Source organism: Manis pentadactyla, chromosome 3 (assembly GCF_030020395.1).
Source record: "Manis pentadactyla isolate mManPen7 chromosome 3, mManPen7.hap1, whole genome shotgun sequence".
NCBI lineage: Eukaryota > Metazoa > Chordata > Mammalia > Pholidota > Manidae > Manis > Manis pentadactyla.
The window spans coordinates 94,904,056-94,923,813 of record NC_080021.1 but is presented as its reverse complement, the minus strand read 5'-3'; the positions used below and the strand labels follow the sequence as shown (position 1 = coordinate 94,923,813).

General features: G+C 39.9%; 1 protein-coding gene and 1 long non-coding RNA gene across 2 annotated transcripts in view; one reads left to right on the top strand and one right to left on the bottom strand.

Annotated features, from left to right (window-relative positions):
- PRKCQ (protein kinase C theta) overlaps positions 1–19,758 on the top strand; it is a 149,104-nt gene that overhangs the window by 98,982 nt on the left and 30,364 nt on the right. The window contains exon 12 of the mRNA XM_036908177.2: positions 733–906. Coding sequence (XP_036764072.2) covers positions 733–906 — 174 coding nt within the window. The remainder of the gene's footprint in view (positions 1–732; positions 907–19,758) is intronic.
- LOC118923903 (uncharacterized) lies at positions 3,664–13,599 on the bottom strand. Its single transcript, XR_008996340.1, has 4 exons — positions 11,573–13,599; positions 9,517–9,582; positions 7,515–8,263; positions 3,664–6,523 (listed from the first exon to the last, which is right to left on the bottom strand). It is a non-coding gene; the product is annotated as an uncharacterized LOC118923903 (long non-coding RNA).

The following is a 19,758-nucleotide window of genomic DNA, read 5'->3' as shown; positions in this document are numbered from 1 at the left end:
TAAGGGTCATGGAATGAAGTAGGAAAAGTACAGTTGGGAGTTTGATTTTCCCCTGAATAGCTCCATGCATTTCAGCAGTTGAAGTTACTCTTTGAACTCAGTGTTTTTTATTACGATTACCTGTCTTGCAGAGAGTTCTGAGCTAAGAATTAAATTAGGTAATAAAATCAGCAGAGTGAAGGTCACAGTGGAATGTCTAATGCAGTAGATACTAAAAACGGTGTCAGCGTCTGTGCCGGCAGGTGAAAAGTGTGCGGTCTGCAGGCACGTGAGGAAAGCTCTGTTCCTCGTGTATCTTTCACCTTGAAAAACTAGGTAACACTTAAAACTAAGTTTTGTGCTCATTTGCAGTGATGTGTCCTCTCTACTACGTCCTCCTGCTGCCTTCAATATGCACTTGGTCTATGTGAATTTTTATTATAAACTCACTTGGGTCCCAAGGCAGACAGAGCATACTTTTTTAAACAGAATTTTTCAGGGACTGAGAATAACCCATCCAACCACACAGCAGATTCATGAAGCCCCTTGAAGGGTGTAAAGAGTCTGAAAGTATTCAGTGATATTCTAAACCAGTGAAGTGCTCTGTTTTGTTTCTGTGAAGGGGATGCAGGGGCAGTGGAGAAGGAAACCTCATTTCTCACCAAGCACAGGTTTCCCCAAGCACTTTGTCCGCCCTTTAATGAGTGCAAATCCAAATGGTAAGATAAAGTTACTTTTTCCCCCCTCTTTTAGGTCTTCCTAGCAGAGTTCAAGAAAACCAATCAATTTTTCGCAATAAAGGCCTTAAAGAAAGATGTCGTTTTAATGGATGACGATGTTGAGTGCACCATGGTGGAGAAGAGGGTTCTCTCCTTGGCCTGGGAGCATCCTTTCTTGACGCACATGTTCTGTACATTCCAGACCAAGGTAAGGCTCCTTCCCAGACAAGCCTTAGTGCGTGACTCACCCAGTAAGTTGGCCTGTCCAGGCGTGGTGATCCTGGTGGTGCTCTCACTGGTAGACGAGGGGTATTGGCTCCATATTTTTCTTTGCCTTTCAGCCCACCTTCCATCCACCTAAATGAGTTTCTTCTCCTCTAAACACCACTGAAATATTATTTAGAATGTGTTAATGTAGCAGGTTGGGAAAGGGTTTTACTCCTGGACTGGTATGTTTACCTGGCTTTATAATTTGACTTAACGTCCATAACAACCAGGATTCCATGACTTAATTGACAAAGCGGTGCTTTGTGAGAGGGGGAAACCATGACATCTGTTTGTTTATCTACCACACGTGTTTAAGAGACAAGGTTCGAAAGAGATCAAAAGGCATTGTGCTGTCATTTCCCTTTGTGAGGCTGCAGAAGAGCGGCCTTTACAGGGGCTTTCCCAGAGAGCAAGGCGTAAGCAGTGGGGACAAGGGTGCATTTTGTCATAAGGCTCTCCTGTCTGGGCAGGGTTCACCTGCTGATCTCCCTATTCCTTAAAACAGTTTTACTCACTTTTTTTTTCTGACTCAAAAGTTATCCAGGATTATTTTAAAATTTCGAAAATGCTTTATGCTCAAGGGACAAAATCAATTATGATCTCACCACTTGGGTATGTTCACCATTAATACTTTGAAGTTTATCCTTCTAGATTTCTACCCCACCCCCTGAGTGGGTTCTTTAAAACAGAAATAGCAACCATTATAAATACATACTGTTCTGACTTGTGTTCTTAACAGTCTATCATATACATGTCCTCACATCTGTGGCTATTCTTCTACAACACAGTTTAATAAGAACATTTCTAACTGTTGGTTCTGATATAAAGAACACTGAAATGAGCATCCTTGTAGATAGATCGGTGTTCAGGCACAAGCATTATGATTTCCCCTTTCATTTTTCTTCTGTCCTTCACTCTCTCCCCATTATACATAGTCTAGAAAAATAAGCAGATCCATGTGGGATGTGGTGAAGGTCCAAAAAGCATGAAGAGTTTTTTCTTCTTGTTCTGTTTCAAGCCTTAATGGTATTGTACTACCATTGTGTGAGTAACAGAGGACCTGGAAGCTGCCTCCAGGCACAGAAAGTATTTGTGGGGGAACCCTGGGCATCAGCCAGAGAATGTGCACAGCCACTAAGGCTTTCTCAACCCTTGGTAGATGCCCAACAAATGTTTAGTGAAGGAACAAATAAATATAAAGAAAACCCAATGATTAACAAAAGCATTGAACGTACTAGTCAGAGGACTGTGGTAGACATGGAAATGTGCAGCTCCTGACCTTGAGAATTTCATAGGCAAGAGTGATCCTTCTGACAGTGGGGAGGAATGTTTCATTGCAGAATGGAGACTCCAAGTAGCAGAGCTGAGAGGAACTAGAAACCAGGATTTGAATAGGCAGAACGCATGTTGGGCAGCAGAGGGGTGCGGGGCTCCAGGAGAGAAAGCCTGAAGGAATGAAGGCTTAATAAGCTCTTTACGAAGGAGTAGGCTTATTTCCTGTAGCCAGAAGGGGTTTGGAATTTCTGTCATGAGTTAGAGTCTCTCCCAGAAGTTTCCTTTGGTAGATCCGAATATCTTTTGCTTGGGATGGCGCTAAGTGTCTGTTGAATCAGATGGTGCTGATCTAATTGTTGCTCTGGGCTGGAATGGTACAGTTTGGTTAGTAATAGGCGAGGCGAGGCACCATGCTGCACCCCGCCAGTCTACACTCGGTCAGCTGTGCACCTGGGGTGCAGGATCTCCCTTTTTCTCTTGAAGTATCGTGAGGTTTGTATCAAACTGCTAAGGAGACTTCAGACCAGGCTCCTGGAAACATGACATAATCAAGCTTCACTTGTCACCTGTCCCCCTACTGTTTGTTTTTTTTTTTGTATGTATGATTGTTTCCATATCTTACAGGGAAAGCTCTTAGAAATCCCACCCTGTAGAAAGCAGGGAGACCGTCTTTCGGTGCTTGCCTATAGGGGCGTCAGGCTCCGGCAGCACCTGCTGCTTCCCTGCTCCTGGGAGCTGCTCTAGTGAAAACATTAGATAAGATAAATGAACTATTTACTTTTTTAGGGAATTGTTATTTTTTTTGTACAAAGTCATTCCTTTGCTTTCTGCCTCCAAACAGCCCACCAGTTGAATGCCAGATTATTCTGGAGATCTGAGGAAAGCTATTCACTTGCAATTAATTTTTTTATTGAGGTATAATTTACATAGAGTATCAGTTGCAGGTGTACATCATAGAGATTCAATGTTTTTATACGTTAAGAAATGATCCCCTTTTGTCTAGTTACCATCTGTCACCATACAAAGTTACTACACTATTACTGACTGTATTCCCTGTGAGGCACATTATACCCCCTTTGGCTTATTTATTCTATATCTGGAAGTTTGTACCTTTTTATCCCCTTCACATATTTTGCCCACGCCATCAATCCCTCTCTCCTCTAGTGATCAATAGTTTTTGTTTCCTGTATGTGTCTGTTTCTGTTTTGTTCATTTTTTAGACTGCACATATAATTTGATGCTATATGGTTGGTTGTCTTTCTCTGACTTATCTTGCTTAGCATCAAACCTTCTAGATACATCCATGTTGTCGCAGATAGCAAGATATCATTCTTTTTATGGCTAAGTAATATTCCATTGAATATATACACACACATTTCTCTATCCATTCATCTATCAGTAGAGTTTTAGGTTGCTTCCATATCTTGGCTATTATAAGTAATGCTTCAGTAAACATAGGGGAACATATATCTCTATTAATTGAGGTTTTTAACTTCTTTGGATGAATCTCAGAAGTGGAATTTATGAATGGTCTATTTCTATTTTTAATATTTTGAGCAGCCTCCACACTGTTTCCCATAATGGCTATACCAATTTACCTCCCCACCAATAGTGTAGGAGGGTTCCCTTTTTTCCACATCCTCACCAACACTTGTTAATTTTTGTCTTTTTGACAATACCAATCTGACAGGTATGAGGTGGTATCTCACTGTGATTTTGATTTGCATCTCCCTGATTAGTGATGTTGAGCATCTTTTCATGTGCCTGTTATCTATCTATATGTCTTCTTTGGAAAAAAATGTCTGTTCAAGTCCTCTGCCATTATTTAACCAGGTTTTTTTTATATTAAGTTGCATAAGTTCTATGGATATATATACATATCCCTTTATCTATAAATAAAACCCATGTATATAACCCTGGATATTAACCCCTTATTGGATGTATGACTTGCAAATATCTTCTCCTATTCAGTACCTTTTCATTTTGTTAATGGTTGCCTTCACTGTGCAAAAGCTTTTTAGTTTGATGTAATCCTATTTGTTTTAGCTTTTGTTGCCCTTGCCTGAGGAAACTGGTCCAAAAAAATATTGCTAAGACTAATGTCAGAGAGCTTACTGCCAATGTTTTCTTTTGGGAGTTTTACGATTTCAGATTTTAAATTCAAATCTAATCAATTTTGAATTCATTTGTCTATACGGTATAAAATAGTGGTCCTGTTTTCCCAAAACCACTTATTGAAGAAACTGTCCTTTCTCCATTGTATGTTCTTGCCTCCTGTGTCATAAATTGACCATATATGCATGGGTTTATTTCTTGGCTCTCTGTTCTATTCTGTTGATTTATGATTCTGTTTTGATTACCATAGCTTTACAGTATAGTTTGAAATCAAATAGTGATACCTCTATCTTCTTTTTCAAGATTGCTTTGGCTATTTGGGGTCTTTGTGATTCTATACAAATTTTAGGTTTGTTTGTTCAATTTCTATGTACATGCCATTGGTATTTTGAAGGGGATTGCATTGAATGTGTGGATTTCTTAGAGTAGGTGGGTATTTTAACTATTTTTTCAATCCATGAGCATAATATATCTTTATTTATTTGTGTAAAGTTCTTTTCAACATGTCTTATGGTTTTTAGTGTACAGGTCTTTGACCTCCTTGGTTAGATTTATTTCTAGGTATTTTATTATTTTTGATGCAATTGTAAGTGGGACTGTTTTCTTAGTTTCTCTTTCTGGTAGTTCATCATTAGTGTATCAAAATGCAACCAATTTCTGTATGTTAACTTTATGTCCTATGACTTTATTGAAGTAATTAATTCTGATAGTTTTTTGGTGGAGTCTTTAGGGTTTTCTACTTATAGACTCCTGTCTTCTTTCTTTCCAGTCTGGATGGCTTTTCTTTTCCTTTACTAAATGCTGTGGCTAGGACTTCCAATACCATCTTGAATAAAAGTGACAAGAGTGGGCATCCTTGTCTTCTTCCTGGTCTTAGAGGAAAAGTTTTCAGCATCTCACCATTGAGCATGATGTTAGCTGTGGGTTTATTATATATGACGTCTAGTCTATTGAGGTCCATTCCCTCTATACCCACTTGTTGAGTTTTTATCCTATATGGATGCTGGGGTTTGTTTTTTCTGCATCTACTGAGATAATGATTTTTATCCTTCATTTTGTTAATGTAGTACATCAGACTGAGTGATGTACAGATTTTGAACAATCATCTGTTAACCTTTAAAATAAAATTGTTATTTTACCCGCAAAAATTAGGTTTATTCAGGAATATCAGAGAATTGCAATTCAGGACAAGCAAGCTTTGGCAAAGCTATAGGTAAGGGTAGAAGAGTTGGAAAGGCTGTTATAAACAAAAAGTACATTGGAGTAAACTAGGAGTTTGAAGTACAGCGGTTGCCAGGGAAGGAGGAAAACCTTCCTTCCTCCTGCTGGGGTAGTAAAGTAGAATCTTCACCAGTATAGTCTTGCAAAAGTCCATCTCTTCCAGTTGGACCTGCAATTGACCAGGGAAGGTCAGGTCTGAGAGCTCCCCCTGTTGGTCTCCCCACTCCATAATAAAGAGGTTTCCCTTTATTAATTTGTGGTGTAGGGAGAATGGGCACCATCTGTGGCGGTCCTGGGGTGCACTGCATTGGGGCTGCCGTGGTGGGACAGTGGGAAGCTGGTGTGGACTAGGGGTCCAGGCTCACTGGGGTGGCCCTAGCAGGCTGCTAGAACACCTAGACCCTGCTCCCTCCCCTGCTGTCAAGGTGAAGGGACCATGTAAAAAAAAATGGCACACACCAATGCCTCCAGCCCTGGAGAAAGTCTCAGTGGGTCCCTGCACATTTGGCAGATGCTCTGTGGGTTGTAAATGGTTTCCTGCACTTACAGTCTAGTGCCCCAAGCTGGGGGAGTTTGCAGTTCACTGCACCAGGAGTGGGGCTCCCATCATTACCGCCTCTCCTACCCTTCTCTTCATGGTCTCTCTTTCATTGGTTGTGCAGAAGCTGTTGATTGGCCCTCAGTTCTTCTTCAGGAGGAATTGCTCTGTATGTAGGTATAGACTTGATGGGTCCATGGGAAGAGGTGAGTTGAGGGTCTTCCTAGGCCACCATCCTGGACTGCCTTTGTTCACTTGCTATTCATCAGGGCATGTGGGTTTACTCATTAAAAGCTTGTAAAGTTTGTATACAAGGGACACAGGAAAAAGCCATTTAGGAAATTGTGGAGAGTGAAAATGTCTGTGGACGTGGATTTTGAAGAAGTGTAGTTCCAGCTCCCTTCCTTCCCTGCACAAGAATAGAAAGTAAGAAGGTAAAGAGTTATAGGCATAAACCAGGTGTCATACATGAATCAGAAAACCTTGAGAATCCATTTCACAAACTACTTTCAAATGTTGCTGCTAAATTAATCCAACAATTTCTTCTTGGGGACCTACTGTTTATGAGTTCTGTATGTTTCCCCAAAAGAAGCGTGAATCTAAACCTATTTCCCTGTCCTACCTACCTTTGAAAAATAATATCCCACTTTTTTTAAGATACCATTTTACTTTTCTTGATAAACAACAATTTTAAAACTGTATTAGAACCTATCTTGTAATTTTCTAAATGTAAAATAACATGTGTCAATCAGGAATTGCACTTGGCTGCTAGCAACAGGAACAGAAAAGAATAATGGCCTAAATGAAAGGGAAGTGTTTATCTTTTCATCTAGAAGGTTGAGCTCTGCAGATAGGACAGTTCGATGGTGTTATCAGGATCCAGGCATTATCTTCTCCATGGTCTGTCATCTGTAGCACTGGGCTTCCATCCTCAGGCACACTCCACAGTCCATTGTGGCTGCTGGAGCCCAGCCCTTGCAGCCATGCTCTAGTTAGGAACTCCACACCTGCTCTCTCTCTCCTTTATTAAATCACTTTTCAATAAGGCCCACAGAGATTCCTGCTTACATCTCTTTGACTTTTCCATAGCTGCAAGGAAAGCTGGAAAATTGAATCTTTCATCTGGACACACTGCCATTCAGAATAAATTTTTTTACTCAGAAAGGTAGGCAGCCACCCATCTCTACTCTAAAATAAATAAAATATGATAAAAACTACCTTTATTGTGGGCCTATTTTGTTCTGGATAGTTTCCTAGGAAGTTTATTATCTCACTTAATTCTGTTAATGCCAGTGAAGTAAATATTATTCCCATTTTACCCATGAAAACACTGAGGTTGAGAAGGGCAAACATTGCCTAAGACCATTCAGCCGGTAACTGGGAACAGTAGTCAGTCTTACCTTGAGTCCAGATATTGGCCTCTTGTCATCTCTGTAGTAACTAAACCTTCACTTACAGGGAAGAAAAAACACTGAGAAAAATAATTTCCATTATGTTAGAGTATAAGAACCAAGAATGCAAAGTTTCTCTGATCACACCATGGAAAAATAAGAGGGTCTAGTTCCAAAATTCGTCTGGAAAGGAAAGATGCATCTCACATTGTGAGAATAGTTTTGTTTTAAGGAAGTAATTTTTCCTTAGAAATCAAAAGTATGGCCCTCGTTCATTTGTGTCGCCTCTGAATTCTGAAATGTCTGTCTGTATTCAAGTAATCTGAGAAGTTTTGAGACATGTCCAGCTTCAGGCTAGAAGAGTTTTAGGTTTTCTGGAATATCTCCTGGTCCCTCGGGCCGCATGAGAGAAGGAGCTGCGGTTTTGCAGGTCCTGCAGGCAGCCTCCCCAGCGCGCCGTCAGCAAAGGGGATGTTAGTGCTCCTTCATAGGTTCACACCGCTGACCAGGACTTCCACACTCCCAGCCTGAGCCAGTTACACCTTCCTTGTCGGTGTTACGTTGAGGTTTCTCTTCTATGAAAAAGAAAACCGAGTTTCGCTTTCCATTTATAGAGTACACAAAGCTTGACTTCCGGGCCAGCTTCCCCATGGCCAGCCCTCTGTTGCTGGTTTCAGGGTATGAGTTTATGCCCGAAGTCCGTGTGACTTTGAGCGGTCTCCTCACATTCACTGGATCCCTCATTCTCCTCTTATTGCCTACAAGAAGATAATACTTTTTTTTAAGTAGCACTTGCAGAGAAATTTAAATCCCTTGTGGAGAAAGTACTAAACTACAAGATATTTGAAATAGAAAGCCTTTTCAACATGGCAGTTCAGGTTTTTTTAAGTAGGTCATTCTAGTATTTCCATGGTTTGAAGGCAAAATCCATCTAAGATTGAGAAAGTTTTTAATTTCAAGCATATTATTCAGACACTGCCTTATCTGAAGCTCTCAAAAACACTTTAATCCATAAACCCTCCAACGGAGTTAGAAGTATTGGACATTATTACCTTTTTAGCAAGGAAAAGACAAACCACATAACCCACATCCTCAAAACCACTTACCCATGAGCTAAGACAAGAGGTAACTTTCTGCATCGTTCCCATTGAGAGTGAGTGGCAAGTCTCTCTAAAGTGCTCTGGCACTTTAGAGTTTCCTGATACAAAGAGTGCTTGAAAATTGTTCTCTCAGAACTCGCACACCACTTTGTTGTGCTCCCCAGTGCCTTTTCTGTGGAACCGCGTTGGCAGATGTTAGAGTTACAGTAAATTTATGGTCAGTTTGTGTTGCCCTACCAAGTTTGCTTCCTGTACCCACCCCGCATCCTGCAAGACACTGGGTCCTCAGCAATTAATGAACAATGATTCAGGAATTCTTGGACTCATAGTGTGCCTGGTAGGTGAAAGGTCATGCCCTTCTGCACACCTGCAGTTTGAGCCCAGACATTTGCTCACCTTTATGTGACATCAGTACTGTTACCTCAGCGCTTGTGTGTGCCCTACACACACTCCTCCAGTTGTTTCCTCAGGCGCCAGCCTCCCTTCACACAGGAGCATTTTGCATCTCCTTCCAGGGTACTGTAGGAAAGCCCCTCTCCTTTGAAAGCTTTCTCACACTCTCCCTATGGCGTTCAGATTCACTACATCCTACTTCATTACCATTATCTTTCACCCTGAAGGCTTCTCTGCTTACAAGACCCGGAATGGTGGCTTTGTTCCCATATCACTTGGCCTTTTCTGTGACTGCTTTCATATCTTCTTCTCTATTAAATACCTTCCTTAGCATCAATGTTTGGGGACAGGGAGATGCAAGAATAAGAAATTGTTCTATTGTTAACTGTACTGCCTGCCTAACTCATCTGCCAGAAGCTTTGTCCTGGAGAGAACGCCCACCCTTAGCACACTCTCTCCCACGTCTCTGCGCCCCTCATTCCCCTGACACCCCAGGATTCCTGTCATCGCATGCTCACACAGTGTCCTGGATTCTCCACCTGGAAACTTCCATCGTTTCCGTGTCCTCTCCTCAGCTAACAGTCCTAGAGAGAATACATGATATATGGCTTAATATGTATTGTTCCCAGCAGTAATTTCTTTTTAAAATGAGGCACTTGGAGATGCAGCCCCTTGTTAATCCACTAAAATTCAGAGAAAATTTTAAATGAAATTGCCCCGGCCAGCATACCATCTAGAAAACTGAGAGGAACTCCAGAATCTGTCCAACATGGAAGCGGTAATAGGCTGGAGGGGGCAATGTCCCCTTCCCCTGGGGGAAGGGTGGGGTTCTATGGCAGATTACTTCACTAGAGCTGATCATGTAATTCCAGATTAGACTGTTTAAAGGTTGATTCCTGGGAGAGGCTGTAAGTGTGATTTGGTTAGATAGTAAGCCTTGGTTTGCTGATGGGGGTCTTAGCACAAGTCACTCCATTTAGGGCCGTCTGACTCCAAGCAGTGTGTGAGGGGATTATGACCTGCACCCTGAGGAGATGATAAATGTGGAGGTCTGCCAGCAGGTACAGGGGAGACTGAGGGAGTGTGTGAGAGCTGGAATAACCACTGAAGGGCTCCAAGGAGCACGCCACAGTGATAGAGAAAGACCCTCAGGGAGGGAGGACCAGCCGGAGTAGGCGGATGGATGGGGATGTGTGTTCAGTGATGTCCTAGGAGGCTGCCTGTGACCTAGTGTTTAGGAGGAACGGAAAGCAGCATCCACCGCCCAGGATCTGAAGGAGTGAGCGGCAGGTGGCCGACTCGGTGGTTACACAGAAGTCTTCCAAAGAGTGTGTTTCAGAAGGTGGAGGCTTTTGTGGCTCACAGGGCTTAAGGGGTTTAGTGGAAAATCTAAGACAGAGGCAGCAACCAGACAAAGGAAAGAGTTCATGGAGGAAGATTCTGGAAGAGGAAGGTTAGGATAGAGTCCAGCAAACTCTGGTGAGGACAGCGCTCACTAGGACTGCAGGAAGATGCCTCAGGCTGGAAACAGGGACAGGACACCGCGAAAACATAAAAAGGCTTCAGATGTCAGCATTGGGGGTGCCAGTAAAGACTCAGTAAGAGGCAGAGGCACAAACTGCAGGGTATCATCTAAGGGCAGCGTCTGCAGAGTGCATGCAGGGGGACTTCCCTGGGATGGAATGGCAACAGAAAGAGCCTTCAAGACAAGGAACATTTCTGTACCCATTTTCTCATGATTTGTATTTATCTAGAATGTGAATGAGATCTTGAATTATAAGTGTTTAATAGGTTAAAAGAAGTTAGCAGTAATTCTTCAGGAAACTATATAGAAAAAAAAATTTTTTCTAGAAAAGCAGTTATAAATATTTTGATTAAGTGAATGGATGCTGTCACTGAAAATAGTAAAATAAGGTTTCTAAAAATCATATTTTCAAGTAAGATTTAAAATAGAACCTGCAATGCTAGCTTCTGGTATGAAATTCTAGCTTTTTAGGGCAAACATTATAAAAATTTAGTAGAACCTTTTTAGTCTCTATATTCATTTTATTGGTATTGATATTTGTATGAATTCCAAATGAGGACGAATCTAAAGAATGTTTTTCCTCCATTCTTGTATGTTAGTTTACTTTGACTATATTGGCTAGCCTGTATCTATTAGTATTTTCAATTAATAGACTTTTTTTTAACAGATTCAGGTTTACAGAGAAATTGAGTGAAATATACAGAGAGTTACCATATACCCCCTTCCACTCCCCGGGTTCTCCTGTTTCTAACATCTTGCTTTGGGTACACTTGTTATAACTGATTAGTTAATAATAATGTATCGATATTGACTCAAGTCCGCAGTTTCGAGTTCACTCTTCGTACTGTACATTCTGTAAGTTTTGGCAAATGTGCAACAAGTGTCCACTGTTTCGTGTCCTACAGAATCGTGTCAGTGCCCTAAACATCCCCTGTGCTCCACTTCTCCTTGCCTCCTCCCTCCCAGGTCCCTGGCAACCACTGATCTGGTAGTCTCCATAGCTGTGCCTTTTCTAGAATGTCTCATAGTTGGAATCATACAGTATGTACCTTTTCAAATTGGCTTCTTCCACTTAGTAACATGCATTTAAGGTTCCTTGATGTCTTAATAGCTCACTTCTTCTTATTGCCAAAGAATATTCCATTGTCTGATGTACCAGTTTGTTTATTCATTCGCCAACTGGGAGACACCTTGGTTGCTTATAGCTACTAATTTGTGATCTCATTTTTCTTATAATGACTCAAGAGATAAAGAATTGTTTAAGAGGCTTTCAATTAACAATGCACTTAGGAGGGAGCCCATGATGGCAACCTGGGAATTTCCTGAACGCACCTCCTCCTCCGTAGACACACCAAGTCTACAGCTACATATGGATCATTTCCCCCTGGAAAAGATAAGAAAACTGGAACTGCTCTCTGCAACAAAAGGCAAAAGGACCACACTGAGACAGATAGGAGAGACAGAGACACAGTCTTGCAAAAAACCCACCCCCAGGGCAGCAAAACAACAGGGAGAGATCTCACCAGACAGTGGCTTCTCCCAGAGTTAGTGCCCCATGTCAGGCACCTCACCAGTGGACTTGCACTGTAGAGATGAGCCCCCAGAACATCTTGCTTAGAAAACCAATGGGGCTGATGTCCAGGGTCCCCAAGTGCTATAGGAAACTGAGATTACCCTCTTGGAAGGCTCAGAGGCAGTCTTACTTGCCCCAAGACCTGTCAAAAAAATAGCAGTTTGAAAAGTGCCTAGACTGTGTGTGAGGTAGATTCATTTACTAATCTGGGAGCATCTGCTGGAGGGACAGGGAACAGTTGAGACACTCCCTGGGGATGGAGGTACTGGGGGCACCATTGTTGCACTCTCCACATAGCCTGCTAGCAAAGGGGGAAGCTGGGACATAGCGCCCTCCCCCCACCTTACTGTGACCTGCAGGGACAAGTGGTTGAGGCACTTGCTGAGGCTCAAGAGCATGGGTGTGGCAGTACCTCCCTGCTCCCTGGCAGGGGTGAGGGAGTATGACTGTGGCAGCATTGTCCCACCCAGCCTAAAGCCAGCAATATGCACAGGCAAGGTACTCTCCCAGTGCATTCCTGATACTCGTACCAGTCAAGACATTTTCCCACTGCCTTTCTGAAGCCAGCAGGTGTGCCTGCAACCTACACTGTTCTCCCTTAAGCCAGCAGGACACCCCTTAATTGCTTACTCCCTGGTGGCCGAAAGGGATGGCATTCCAGAGCAACCCAGGACTGTAAGAACTGGAAAGACTGCTTTGGTCAGGCCCCCACCCCCAGGCACTCCAGAGACAGCAGACTGAAACACAACTGTCTTCCTGTGAAAAGGTCTATTTACTTAGCCTGGAGCCCTGACTTTTGCAACTGTCACTCAGAGAACACCTCCATGTCTCCTGGTCTGGAGGCAAGCAGGGATTATGGGTGTGGATGCACAGAACTGTCTATATTTGCATACTTAAAACTGCTTCCTGAGGGTCTGGTCTTCAGTCAGCCTGAAACATGCTGGTAAAATGAGATTCTTTAACCCTTGGATGACTGACATGTCTGGGTACACCGTCAACAATAGGGACCCATCAAGAATAAGTCATGCAGTTTCGCCAGTCACAAAGCTTCAAGATACAACTGAGAGCTGGGTGAGGTTGAACAAGGCAGCTCATCACCTACAGAAGGTCACTGTTTCACCTCATGCACAGAGTGTCAAGCAAAATGAGGAAACACAGAAATATGTTCCAGATGAAAGAAAAAGACTTTACCAAGTAGATTACTGTCTCCATATCACTAAAGAATTGATGCCCACAAAGAGATAGTAAATATAAGAAAGTACCAAACAGAAGTCACAGACCTGAAGAACATGACAACTGAAATGAAAAATACATAACAGAGGTTCAACAGCAGACAGACTGGATGAAGCTGCAAAGCAGATCAATGAACTGGAAGATGAAACAGTGAACTCACCCAGACAGCAGCAAAGAGAAAAAATAATTTTGGAAAATTGAAGATAACCTAACAAAACTTCGGGAGAATATCAAGGGGAAGTAACGTTCACATTACGCGAGTCCCAAAAGGAAGGCAAAGAGATAAAGAGGCAGAAAACTTAACTTGAAGAAACAATAGCTGAAAAATTCCATTACCTAGAGAAGGAAAACACATCCAGGGTCCAGGAAGCCCATAGAGTTCCAAATAAGATGAGTGCAAAGAGAACCACATTAAGACACTTTGTAGTTAAAATGTCAAAAGTTAAAGAGAATCTTAAAAACAACAAGAGAAAAACAAACTGTTACATACAAGGGATACCCTATAAGGCTATAAGCATGATTTTTCAGCAGAAATTTTGCAAACCAGAAGGGAGGGGCATGGCATATTCCAACTGCTGAGGGAAAAATCTGCCAGCCCAAGAACACTACCTGATGAAGTTATAATTCAGAATCAAAGGAGAAATAGTTTTCCAGACAGACAAAACTAAAGGAGTTCATCAACACCCAGTCAACCTACAAGAAAGGTTAAAGGGACTTCTTTAAACAGAAAGGAAAAGGCCATAAATCAAAATAAGAAAATTATATAAGAAAAAACCTCATTGCTAAAGATAAACATATAGTAAAGGTAGTGGATCAAACAGCTACACAGCTAGCAAGAAGGTTAAAAGACAAATGTGGTAAAACTATCTTGACCTATAATAATCAGTCCAGGGATATAAAAACAATAGTATGTAAAATATGGCATCGAAAACATAAAATGTTGGAAAAGGGGGGGTAAAAATGCAGTACTTTAAGAATGCACCTGAACTTAAGTTGACCACAACTTAAAACAGACTGCTATATATGTAAGGTGCTCTCTGTGCACTTAATGGTAATCACAAATCAAATATGTATAATTAATTGATAGTAAAGAGAAAAGAATACCAACATAACACTAAGTTATCAAATTGCAAGGGAAGACAAGAACTACAAAACCCAGAAAACAATCAATAAATGACAAGTATATACCTATCAATAATTACTTTAAATGTAAATGGACTAAATGCAATAGCCAAGATATATGGGGAATGAAAAATTTATTTTAAAAATTTATATGTTGCCTACAAGACTTCAGATCTAAAAACACATAGACTGAAAATGAAAGGATAGAAAAAGGTATTCCATGCAAAGGAAACAAAAAGAAATTTGAGGTAGCAATATTTTATCAGACAAATAGATTTTAAAACAAAGACTATAATAAGAGACAAAAAAGGACATCACATAATAATAAAAGGATTAATCCAACAAAAGGATAGATATACACTTGTAAATATCTCTGTATCCAACATAGGGACACCTAAATACATAAAGCAAATTATAACAGACATAAAGGGAGAAACAGGCAGTAATACAATAATAGTATGGGACTTTAACACCCTACTTACATCAACGGATAGATCATCCAGACAGAAAATCAATAAGGAGACACTGGCTTTAAACAATACATTCAACCAGATGATCTTAACAAATAGATATAGAACATTCTGTCCCAAACAGCAGAATACACATTCTTTTCAAGTACATGTGGAGCATTCTCCAGGACAGATCATGTTAGGCCAGAAACAAGACTCAGTAAATTTAAGACGATCTCATCATATCTAGCATCTTTCTGACAGCAACAGTATCAAACTAGAAATCTATTACAAGAAGAATAATGGAAAAACTAAAAACATGTAGAGATTAAGCAACATGTTACTGAACAACTGAGTCATAGTTACAGCTTTGGGAAATCTCACATAACAATTTAACTTCACACATAAGGGCATTAGAAAAAGAACAAACAAATCCCAGAGTTAGTAGAAGGAAGGAAGTAATATGAGAGCAGAAATAATTGAAACAGAGACTAAAAGAAAATAGAAAAGAACAATGAACATAAAAGCTGGTTCATTGAAAAGATAAAATTGATAAGCCTTTAGCTATACTCCCAAGGAAAAAAGAGTTTCAACTAGATAAAATAAGAAGTGAAAGAAGTTACAGTTGCTACCACAGAAATACAAAGGATCATAAGAGACTTCTATGGACAATCATATACTGATAAGATGGACAACCTGGGAGAAATGGATAAATTCTTAGAAGTTTACAAAGTAGAAAATCTGAATAGACTGATTATTAGTAAGGAGAATGAATCAGTACTGAAAAACCTCCCAGCAAACAAAAATGCAGGACCAGACAGCTTCACTGGTGAATTTTACCAAACATTCAAAGATTTAATACTTGACCTTTTCAAAATCTTCCCCCAAAAACTGAAGAGGATGGAAAGCTTCCAAACTAATTTTTATGAGGCCATCATTACCCTGATACCAAAACCAGTCAAGGAAATCACAAGCACACAAGCATAAGTGCAAAACTCCTGAATAACAGCAAATCCAATTCAATAAAACAGTAAAAGGATCATACACCACAATCAAATAGGATTTGTTCCAGGGATGCAAGGATGATTCGTATCTGTAAAGTCAATGTGATACACCATGTTAATAGAATGACAGATAAAAATCATATAACCATTTCAATAGATTCAGAAAAGTTATTTGACAAAATCCCACATCCATTTAAGATAAAAATTCTCTAAGTGGGTTAAATGGAATGCACTCCAACATAACAAAGGCCACATATAACAAGCCCACAGCTAATGTCATACATACTCAACAACTTAACCTTTTCCTCTAGGATCAGGTGAAGCCAAGGATGCCTATTATTTGCACTTTTACTCAAAATAGTATTGGAAGTCCTGTTCTAGTTAGGCAAGAAAATGAAAATAAGGCATACAAATCAGAAAAGAAGTAGAACTGTCAGTGTTTACTGATAGCAAAATTGATTTATCCGAAGAAAATGAAAACACTAATTTGAAAAGATATATGCATCCCTGGGTTCACTACAGCATTATTTATAACAGCCAAGACATTGAAGCAACTTTAGTGTCCATCAATGGGTGAATGGACAAAGATGATGTGTATATTTACGGTGAAATACAACCCTGCCATAAAAAAGAATGAAATCTTGCCATTTGCTACAATGTGGATGGATCTTGAGGGTATTATGCTGAGTGAAATAAATCAGATAAAGACAGCTACTGCTCTATTTCCCTTATAATATGGTATATAAAAACAAAACAAAATAAAATCCAGAGTCATCGATACAGAGAATAAATTGGTAGTTGCCAGAAGGGGATATGGGGAGGTAAAATGGATGAAGGGGATTAAGAGGTATATAGTCTTCTGGTTATTAAATAAATAAGACACAGGGATATAACATACAGAATAGGGAATATACTCAATAATATTGTATTAACTTTGGTGATAGATGGTAACTAGACTTAATATGGAGACCATTTTTGCAGTGTATACAAATATCAAATCACTGTGTTGTACACCTGAAGCTAATATAATATTATATGTCAATTATACCTCAGTGAATTTTTTAACACCAATTTTTTTTAAGTACAGGAAGGGGTAGTAGAAATTATTGGTTCAGATCCCCATATTTTTCAGCTAAGGGAACTGTGCTCCAAAGATAACTCAGCTGCTCACAGTCCAGTGCTCCTCTCTAGATTATACTGTCCTCCAGAAATTATTTAAGATATCTAAACACGAAATTCAACTCCCAGCTCATTTAACTGGAGAATTACCCATTGCGTGCCCTAAACCTTAAGATCCAAGAGAGAGGGCTTCTGCCCAGCTCCTTGCCTCAGACGCCTCTCTGTGGCCTTCCAGCCACTCTTCTCCCCCCAGAGCGGAGTCATGCCCCGGTCAGGCCCCATCCCATTCCTAAGACAAGCTGGGGACTCCAGAACTCCATGCCCAATAGCTCCAAGCTTGTCAGACACCTTCCTCAGTTCTGTTGTGGGAAGGCGGGCGCACGCAGGGAGCTTTCCCCATGTGGCCACTTAAACTGGTACAAAATCTGGAGAATTCTACATTTCTAAATTAACATTAGCCTTCTTGGTTGTTATGAAGATATGTTTCTGAAGGCATTTTATTTATGTGTGTGTGTGCACGCATGTGTGTGTATGGGGGGGCATATAGGAATATAGAATATATTTCATAGTTGGTGAACTTGATTAGACATATGGTGTGGAACACCCATTTGTATCTTAATCCAGACCTTGCAAATCCTGGAGCTGCCCTTGTTCTGACAATTTAGTGCTGTCCTTCCCTGTGTGATAAAATAACCATATATATATAATCAAGGTTAACAGATAATGAGTTCTTCCTATATGCCAGGCACAGAGCTAAGTACTTTATGTGGAGTATTTTATTTAATTTTAGATATGGACCAGCTTTCCTTTGTGCCCACCTCTTTCTACTGGCTCTGAAAGACTTCATATCCCAAAGGAGAGTTGAATTCAACTATCCTAGTTCTGTATTGTTATTATAGTCTTGGATGTTACAGCATTATTACATACGCTTAACATAGGATACTCTGAAAGAGGTACTGAAATACTTAGATATTTCATAACAAATATTTTGAGTCTAATTTCTTCAGACATTGCAATTCTTATGTACAAAATATTATATTCCTTTACTAACTTTCAAAGAAAAAAAAACTAGAAAAAATGACTATAATTATTCTTTTCCTCCTTTTCCCAGTTTATTTTTTCTGGAGATGGAGTCTGTATCACTATTTGAATAGTATTTGCAAAGTTCTCCATGTGTTTTCAAAATTAATTGTTACTGGTTTGGTCAAATCATTAGCTAATTTCTTTAATGTTATAAAGTTCTCATTTATCCAATAACCTATGCACACTTGGCAGCTGCTCTCTTGTTCAGTATTTGACCAGCTATATTGAATAGTCATCATTTCTAAATTATTTGCCATATTTATTTCCTCATTAAAAAGGAATGTAATGATTCTAAGAAGGCACTAGAAGCTAGATATTAAAATAACTTACGAGTCTACCTTTGCAATTCCCCCTTTATAGATTCTAGAATATTCATTCACAAAATGTGCTAAGATTGTTATATTTCAAATACTAATTTATTTTGACAGCCCTGGGGCTTTTAATTTCTCCAAATGACGTTTGTGTATGCAAGCACAGCCCTGAGGTCACAAAACTGATTTTATTAAACCAATCACTTTAATCTTGTATTTAATCATCTTTCTTTCATATTATGAATGTAAATTATTTTAATATTCCCCTTTTTAGATCTTTTTGTTACTTTGGTTTTTTCAAAGAATATTCCATTTGCATTATTTTGATTAAATACTTAAAAATCGCTTTTAATCAGATGATTACTACCCTGGTTGTGCTTTCATTATGATGTTTAAGTCAGCCAGCTTCAGCATAGGTGAGCTAAACAAGACAGCATCCGACTTTACGTCAGACACTCAATCTAAGTTTCCATGCCAGCACTACAAATAGCAATAGCCACTGGACTTGGTCAGTGGATTGGACTTTTCCGGACCTCCTTGAAATTGATATCTTGACTAGAGGGCCAGCTATTCCTTGTACTCTTGGGAATTTGCCCTTTTTAGCCTAAACCTGAATGAGAATAACAAGCACCCCTGGCACATACTGAGGATCTACATACCATACACATTTAGTAATTCTCAACTAAACCTTGCATTGGGAAGGGCTGTACACTGAAGTTAAGTTAGAAACCTCTGCTGAGGGAGCCCACACTCTGAAGGGGTACCTCCACTCGGACACGAGGTAAGACTCAGTTTGCCAAGGGGGTACACTGCAAGGACGGGGGTCACAACTAGAGGTTCAAAGGCAGCATCTTGTTTACATTTAGACCAGAAGATTTAAAGGGTGTGGCCTTAAATACTGCTGAAATTAGTGCATGATATCTGTTATCTGTTCTCTAGCATTTGGATTAGCAAACTACTTATTAGTTTTTATTCTTACAACGTTTACACCTCCCCTCTCTTTACCGGTAGAAGTCACCTTTTATATATAAAATATATTTTATATATTTTATAAAATAGCTAAATTTTACACAGGTATTTCATGAAGGAAATGAATACAAAAGAATTTAGATTTTAGAGTGCCTCTAAGGTGGTCACTTGTTTTTCTAAGAACATAAGAGAACTAGGCATTTTCATCAACCAAGTAATGAAAGATATTTGTGCAAAACTGAACTGGAAAATTTGGTATTGTACACAAACAGGATTATTTACAAAATCACTTAGGCTCTTTTGGATTTTTGAAGGCACTCAATATCTGTATTTAAATGATTTTGTAAGAATATAATAAATACCATTTTTAAA